Source organism: Tigriopus californicus, chromosome 12 (assembly GCF_007210705.1).
Source record: "Tigriopus californicus strain San Diego chromosome 12, Tcal_SD_v2.1, whole genome shotgun sequence".
NCBI classification, from domain to species: domain Eukaryota; kingdom Metazoa; phylum Arthropoda; class Copepoda; order Harpacticoida; family Harpacticidae; genus Tigriopus; species Tigriopus californicus.
Genome location: NC_081451.1, coordinates 525,476 through 533,873, shown reverse-complemented (window position 1 = coordinate 533,873; position 8,398 = coordinate 525,476). Strand labels below are relative to the sequence as shown.

Sequence of the window (8,398 nt, the reverse complement as noted above, 5' to 3'; positions counted from 1 at the left end):
TCATTCATTCACTCATTCATTCACTCATTCATTCACACATTCATTCACTTATTCATTCACACATTCATTCATTCATTCATTCATTCATTCATTCATTCATTCATTCATTCATTCATTCATTCATTCATTCATTCATTCATTTATTCATTCATTCTATAATAAAGGGCTTATTGACTACGGAAGGATCCTTCCCTGCTAAGGGCAACAAAGCAAAATAGGGATAAACTACTTAACCTCAAACTAAACAAACACATTGAAGATGGAGATAGTAAACAAGAAATGAAGGACTGAGAAGAGCAAAGAATCACAAACAGAAACTAGGTAAACAACACAGAAATAAACTCAACAAACTGATCGAACAAAAACATAAAAAACACACTAATGAACAATAATTTCTAGCTATCAACAGCCAATGCAATCAATCTAAAGAACTGCACATAGCAATTCGGAACTAAAAATACTGCAATACAAAATCAGAGAGAAACTAATAAAGCAAAACATAACCAAAATGAGCACCAAACTTTTTGGGTTTTAAAGTAATCACGACTCACTAAAGAGCCGTGAAAAACCAAACCTAATTGAGTGAGTTAATGGTAATTTCCATTTTTTCACGCACACACATGCACCATGAACACAACACATGCTCAGTTACCAAGGAGCAACAGATGAAGTCACATCTTGGTGCCAAATTCCTGGGAGATAAGAACAGCAGCAAACTAAAATGCCACTGTGCTCAGCATTTTTTTAAATCTTCTGGGGCAGGCTGTTTCACGATCACCCGAACTATAACTTCAACAGTCTGACTCTAGTCAAATCTTGAGCTGGATTCTTTGTTGATCAGCATACCCCTCTCGTCTCACCATTGAGACGACTGTCACAGTTGTTCAAAAGCCTTTTTGAATTCCAACAGAAATATCCAAGCAAATCTTGTTAACTAATAGCCATATGGACAAATTTGAGCTAGACTTCAATAAATCAATCACGTCAAAATAACTTCTTATGGTTTTTGTAAGGAAGAAGACTGTTGAGATGGATATGCGCATTTCTCTCAATACCTGATAAGCTTTTTTGACCACCGTGGTGAGACGGGTGAGACGAGACGAGAGGAGACGACCGTGTCAAAGAATCCAGCTTTGATCATTCCAACAAATGGCATCATTCCCCAAAGTATTCTTAAATTGTACGAGCATAATCACGAATAAGGATTTACTCAGTTCCTAACATGACCAAGGCACAGGTCCGAAAAGAGAACAAAAATCCATTGTCCAAAAAATGCAATGAATTTAAGTTAAAATTGTATCCAATTGCACATCATAAATGGGACAGCATATATCTATATAACATTGAACAAATTGTAAAAAAACTATTGTGATCCAATGAGAAACAGAATCTCGCAATAAAGACTTTTTAAATATTTCAAAGAAGCATTCATCGAAATATACTCCCAATCATAATGAATCAGTTTTAGAAATCAAAAGTCAGTCTTTTCTCAAAACAAAACAAAAAAGTACGAACGGCCTTCAAATCAAACCTTTGGGGAAAGGGAAGTGTTCGGATTTTGGTTCCCTTGTGGATCGGTCAAAGCCTCCATCGACCGAGCCGAGATAGTGGATGTTGGTGTGTCCGGATACTGGGCATCTTGTCGATAAAGGCCCGCCCCTCCTAAACTCTGGATGGGAGGAGAATCCTTTTCGAACGAGTTCTCTCTTGAGCCCACGGGTGTCCTCGAGGTCATGTATTCGTCCTCATCATCAACAGGTAAATCCAAATGCGCAAGCTTCAAGCGATTGGTTAGAGCTTGGATGGCTTCGTGAGTGTTATCGTCAACCACTACAGTTTTTGGGTTTTCCACTTTCGGGAGCTTCTCCAACTCTTTTTCGTCGACAACTAAAAACGGAGTTGTTTGTATTATCGCCAAAGTTAACTAGAATTCTATTCTCTCAAAGTGATCATTGCTATGTCAATTTTAGATCGTGAAAAAATAGAAACAGAGTTGGTTTCGAAGCTTTAAGGTGCGATGCTGATGAAATGTTTCAATGTCTGATTTGAATCCAACTAGGTCAAAGCAAACAAGTAATGTTACTTTTTGCACTTCTTCTCGTTTAAACTCTCATTTTGAACCGGAAAACTTTAGGATGCTTAAGGGGGCTTTATTAATGAGCTCAATAAAGTACTTCATGTTGAGACTCGTGTTCTTTATAAAGGCGGATTTACACTGGTATGGGCGGCTTTACACTAGGTTGGAAAACCAAGATTGAATCCGGGTTGAGGATTGAAGGGAGAGTAGTGCTGGGGCGAGTTTTCGCAGTGTGAGTCTTTTTGTTCGGCCTTAGTGTAGTGAAATACTAAAGCCCTCTGCTGGACTCAAATCTTTTGCCGGACTCGTCCCAGCACTAGCCTTACTTCCATCATCAAACCAGATTCAATCTTGGTTTTCCATCTTGCTTTAAAGCCGCCCCATGGAACACCGAGATTGAATCCGGTTTGAGGATTGAAGTAGGACAGCAGAGGACTCAAGTCGAACAAAACGACGCATACACCAAAAACCCGCCCCAGCACTAGTCCTTCTTCCATCCTCAAACCGGATTCAATCTCGGTTTTCCATCCTAGTGTAAAACTGCCCTAAGTCTTTTATCAAAAACATGTCACGGAATAATTATCACAAGGCGATAATATCGAATATAGAAAAGTCTGGTATGGCATCTCTAAAAGAGAAGGATTTTCAACCTGATGCCGGCGTTTACTTTCTTTTAAACGTTTTTTTTTTTTTTGGTTTGGTTTTTCACGGGCTTTTCTAACCGCTACAGGGAATGTAATCCCCAGTACTATTAAAATGAAAGATTATAATTCGTCTATTTATTACCTTTCAATTTTTATATGATATTTGGTCTACCAACGAATTTGAGTTGGCAGACCGAGCTAATCCTTGAATGTAGGGTTGATCTGGAATGCTATCTAAAAATTTGTCCAAGTCTGACTTGAAAGATGCTACCGGATCAACAAGGCCTACGTATTCCCTACGAATATCAGAGGGAAGCAAATTAAACAATGAAGGAGCCCGAGAAAGAAGAGATGTGGACTTCATTGTTCGAACTAGCCTGGATTCTCGAAGACTTGAAGGTGCTCTCAAAACGCACATTAAGCCTCTACGGTCACTAGAATTGACCCTAAACCCTGGGTTGGGACAAAGCTCATGGATACTTTTGAAAACGTACAATATCAGATACCTTTCGTACCTTCTCTGAGTACTGTACAATCCCAACCGTTCTAACCTTTCCCAATACGAGAGCTCTCTCATTCCTGTGATGTTCCTAGTGAAACATCTTTGGACTTGCTCGACCTTTTGCAAACCTGCTGAACTCATTGGAGCCCAAATGGGTGAGGCGTATTCAAGATGTGGCTGGACAATCGACTTGTACAGAGTTAGCATCGTGATGCTATCTCTGGACTTAAACGTGCGATATATCCAACCACACATTTGAAAAGCCTTACCCACCTTCAGCTGGATATGCTCATCGAACTTTCCATTATTTTGGAGGACTACACCTAGATCTTTCATAGATGAGACCTGCTCAATATCTTTACCTCCATTATCTACGAGTGGAGTATTTAAAGGAGTTGACCCAAATGTCATTGAGCGGAATTTCATTCCGTTCAGGGCCATATTACTCTCAGTTACCCAAGAGTAGATTCGATTTAAGTCCTTTGCAAGGCTACTGGAATCTTGGCCATTCCTACCAGAAACTAACTTTGTATCGTCAGCATAAGAAGAGAGACTGGCAGTGATACTAAGCTTTTGAAGCGGGGCAACGAATATTATAAACAAGAGGGGCCCTAAGATCGAACCCTGGGGAACACCTGACTTGACATCATGTATGTCACTAAGGGATCCCTCAACCTTAACCAATTGCTTCCTACCAGAAATGAAACTTTTTAACCAATAGAGAACCCTGCCTTGGATCCCAATTTCATGGAGCCTGTTAACTAAAAGCCCATGATCTACCTTGTCAAAGGCCTTGGCAAAGTCGAGATAAACTACATCAACTGATTCATGACTCTCTAGTCCCTCAATAACCCGCTCAATATGTTCAATCAGTTGGGTAACCGTGCTAAAATGTGCTCGGAACCCATGCTGGCTAGGAGGAAGGACTTCATGAATATCAAGAAATTCAACAAGTTTGAACTTCATGATCTTCTCAAACACCTTCGCAATATTCGAAGTGAGAGAAATCGGCCTGTAATTACTGGGGAGCGACTTATCTCCCCCTTTAAAAATTGGAACAACATGAGCTAACTTTAGTGAAGATGGAAACTTGCCCTGATCCAAGATGCAGCGCATCAAGTACGAGAAAACAGGAGCGAGAACCAGTGAGCATCTCATCAGAAACTGAGATGTCACACCATCAGGACCAGGAGAGCTGGAAAGCCTCAAGTCCCTTATGGCCTCTAAAGCATCTTGATCTGTGACTACAAGATCATCTAAACGCTCAGCTTGACTAACCATGTCAATCTCAACAGACTCATCTTCAGAGCAATGAGCTGTTGCTTCCGAACTCAGTGGGGTTGAAAACACACTAGAGAACTGATCTCCAAGCATGTTAGCCATAGTCTCTACATTGCTAATGGCTGCCCCATCAACCTCAAAAGGCCCAACAGAGTGTTTCATTTTTCTCTTAGAGTTCGCATAAGAGAAAAATGCCTTCGGATTCGACCTGACCTCCTGAACCACCTTACTCTCAGTTTGTAACTGGTCATATTCGATGGAGGCCTTAATCTTACCCTGAACTACGTCCAACTTTTTCTGGAGACTAGCCACAATTACTGGATTCGAAGTGCTCTTCAGCCTTTTTGCTAGTTTGCAACTCTTTTTGAACAAAGTCTTCCTATATTTTGGAATTTTTGTCCGTATACCACCTTTCGGAACACATTCAGAGATTGCTAAACTGGAGCAAACTTCCTTAAAAACTGAAACTAACTTATCAATGGCTGCATCTATGGACGATTCCTGTTTCAGAATTGAAATCAGGTCAAGTTCTTCTAATCTTTCTATAATCAACGGCCAATGTTCATCTTTGAACTTGAACTTAGCCAAACCGACCTTTTTGGCCGGTTTTACTCTAGAGCACGCCGGCTTTTGAGTAATGGTCGACCCTATCTCAAGAACATGATGATCTGACAGATTAGTAGGTGTCACATGGACATACTGGATCAGATCAGGGTCATTGGAAAAGACCAAGTCGAGAACGCTATTCTCTCTAGTGGCTACACCAACGTGCTGGGAGAAATTGCGCAAGATCGCGAATTCTTCCAGCTTTTCGAACGACTGAGATGTCGATTTCGAAATGGGAATATACCCATCAGGACTAACCTCCCACTCTACAACGCTAGCCGGAAAATTAAAGTCCCCTACAAAGAAAACCTTCGAGCAAACTGCCAGGTCCAACTCATTTCCAGTGAATTGGAGAGCTGACGAAAAAGAGCTTGCTGAACAAGAAGGGGGTCTATACATTGTAACAATAGACAAATCAAGACCTCGAAGATGACAAACTAAGACCTCTACTTCTCCATTCGACATTTGTACATGACTAATGTGCAAATCATTCCTAACATATAGGCATACGCCCCCATGTGGGAATATGGGATTATCAGGGCGTATCCTATCACAACGAACTAAGTTGAAACCAACTATGGTTAGTTCTTCATCTAAGACCCCTGGCCGAAGCCAGGTTTCTGTTATAGAGATGAATGCAATATAAAGGATAAAAGAAAGTACTTACCAACGGTAGGGACACTTGGATTGGGAACTGAAAAATGAACCCAAGAATAAGTTAGCTACGAAATGATTCTCCAAACTTCGTAAACTGTAGCTTCGAAAAGTGACTTTGCGATTAGGAATAGAAATATGCAATACTGCACCATTGTTCAAATTGTTCTTCTTGCTTTCACCATCTTCGATGGAATTGGCAGGCTTCATTTTCGTCTCATCAAATGCTGCATCGAAGAAACAAACACCAATGAATCGAATGTTTGAAAAAGAAGTTTGAGACTTCACAAATCATGGCTTACTTTCTACTTTCGAGGTTGGGGGTGATGAGAACTGCACCACAGTGTCCGCTTTAAATTCCGGATTGTCTTTGAACGGCGGGCCCGACAGATTCAACGGTAAAGATTCAGCCAGGCATCCGTCAGCTTTTTCCTTTTTGTTCTTGTTCCTCCTCCATTTTAGGCAATAGTAAATGACGCACAAGAGAATGAGCAGAGCTATGATGGCCACAATGATGATGAGGTTCATGCTTCCAGAGGCCTGTTGCACCTCCGGAGCCTCCACGGCCCCCTCAGTATTTCCCTCTGGTGTGTCGTCAATCTGCTCGTAGTCGGTGGAGTCTGCAGGAGGACTTTCTGGTGGATCTAGGCCTATAAAAGGGAATTGAAACAGTTTTTCCCGTGGGGCACACTTTTGGCAAATTCATAGTAAGGTGACCGGTTTCTTACCCCTTTAGCACCGGGTATGGCAATCATTGCTCAAAAAGTTCAGTTCTTTGATGGTAAAATATCGTTCGTCACTTTATAACTTCAGGCATGTTAACACCAATACCAAAGCACTTACGAAAAATGACTTCCATTTGTAGTTTACTGTATTAGAGCAATAAAAGCACTAACTTTTGTGAAGACTTATCTTACAAAGAGGAATAGATCATTATATCAATTCACTTAAAACCTATAAGAAAGACAACATTTATAAATCGGAATATCCTCAGTCACATTTTCAAATGAAATATGAACAAAATTCATGTAGCAGACCCTGAGATACTATGCTTCAAAAATTCAATTTTGCATCAAATGGTATAAGAACGTGCTTCGGTTGTATCTTGGGGCAATTATCAACAAATATGTTAGGCTTATTCACTGGGCAAAAACTGCATCAAAACAAGTTTAGTTTCTTTCACAAAGAAAAGAGTAAATGTAAGCCTTGGCAATTGAGAAAATGTCTATTCAATTCGGGAATTATAATCCCTGTGTCCGGCTACGTTTCCTTTTTCATCCCGTCAAATCGAAGCTTACCGTAATGTGAGTGTGTTCCACAAAGCATAAACACTTTCTGATAAATAGCAATGCAACTCCCCTCTTTGTATTGGAGCATTATACAAATTTTTTCCTAAATGTCTTCAATGATTGCTTGTTTTAACGTTTTTTGATCTTTCTATTTGACCCTGACTTTAATTTTTCAAGTTTTATTCCTTTGCATCATTTCTGTTGCAGGCACATTAAAATCTGTCTCCACATTGCTAAACCTAAAAGCTACATTTTAAAGAGATAGTAGAGACATATTTGAGGGAGACGTTTTTCAATTGACGTCGAGTATCAAAGATTACTCTTCCTTCTTTTGAAAGCATATTTCGTTCCCTTCTTAATGGCAAGAGCGCGCGTGAAGTTGTGCCTGCTTAAAAAAAGCGGAGACGAATGACTCCTGCCCCAATCTAGTCAAAAAGCCCTTGAGAGGTTCGCATGACTCATGAGTTATCTCACCTGCTGGAGGTCGAGCCGTGGCGTCAGGTCTGGATGCTTGAGTGGATGGGGCAATGAATGGAGGTCGATCTGTTCCAGGCAGTTGAACTTTTAGCGGGATCACAATGGCGTGTTTAAATGGGCCTACTTGGACATCCAGGTTCAAATTTTTGCCATCGTCTATCGGCAAGACTTTAGCAATGGAGAACTCCACTTGATATTGGTCAGAACCCAGGTCCTTGATCTTGGAAGCAGAGAGACGCCGGAAACTCTCTTCCGGCTTCAGGATTTTTAATCCCTTGGGAGTGTCAAAGTGCCATGTGATGTCTTCCGCTGTAGGTTTGGGGAAAACCTTGATAATCTTGACGATCTCGCCAAGTTGATTGGCTTCAAGGACCACGGCAGGATCGGTGGCGTCTAAAACAGGAAAATCAAATCAATATTTCAAATATATGAAAAAATCAATGCAAATTGTAATCAAGCAAAGATTTTTTCATTGCTTGAATGTTTGGTTCTCGCAAATAGTTATAAGTTATAACACGGAAATGACAAATAAAATCTGCAGTGTGGTGACATTCTGGTCAATCAGGATTAGGTGATTCAATAGGTTTGGATAAAATCAGTGCCCACATTCTATGGAGTGCTGTTTCATGCCTCGTCTTCCCTATTAGATAATTGGTGAACACGTCCATTGTTTCCGCGGTGAATTCCCAACATGCTAGAGCAGGCAAAAGTGAGCCCAGTCTTTGGGAAAGGAAATCCAAAGTGGGAGGCAAACTTTCCACCAACATCACTCCTTCCCACTGTGTCCAAGATCCTTGAGAGCATCATTGTACAGGTTCTAAATGGTAAATCTGGACTCAGAAACTTCATCAAGATCAATTAGTAGCAA

General features: G+C 40.7%; 1 protein-coding gene across 2 annotated transcripts in view; it reads right to left on the bottom strand.

Moving 5' to 3' along the window:
- LOC131891375 (uncharacterized) overlaps nucleotides 1–8,398 on the bottom strand; it is a 36,263-nt gene that overhangs the window by 10,140 nt on the left and 17,725 nt on the right. Inside the window, exons 5-9 of one of the 2 annotated variants that reach the window (XM_059240913.1) lie at nucleotides 7,528–7,923; nucleotides 6,067–6,414; nucleotides 5,917–5,991; nucleotides 5,778–5,804; nucleotides 1,532–1,887 (exon numbers count right to left, since the gene is read on the bottom strand). In XM_059240913.1, the coding sequence (XP_059096896.1) occupies nucleotides 1,532–1,887; nucleotides 5,778–5,804; nucleotides 5,917–5,991; nucleotides 6,067–6,414; nucleotides 7,528–7,923 (1,202 nt within the window). The remainder of the gene's footprint in view (nucleotides 1–1,531; nucleotides 1,888–5,777; nucleotides 5,805–5,916; nucleotides 5,992–6,066; nucleotides 6,415–7,527; nucleotides 7,924–8,398) is intronic. The other variant, XM_059240914.1, reaches the window with a different exon arrangement.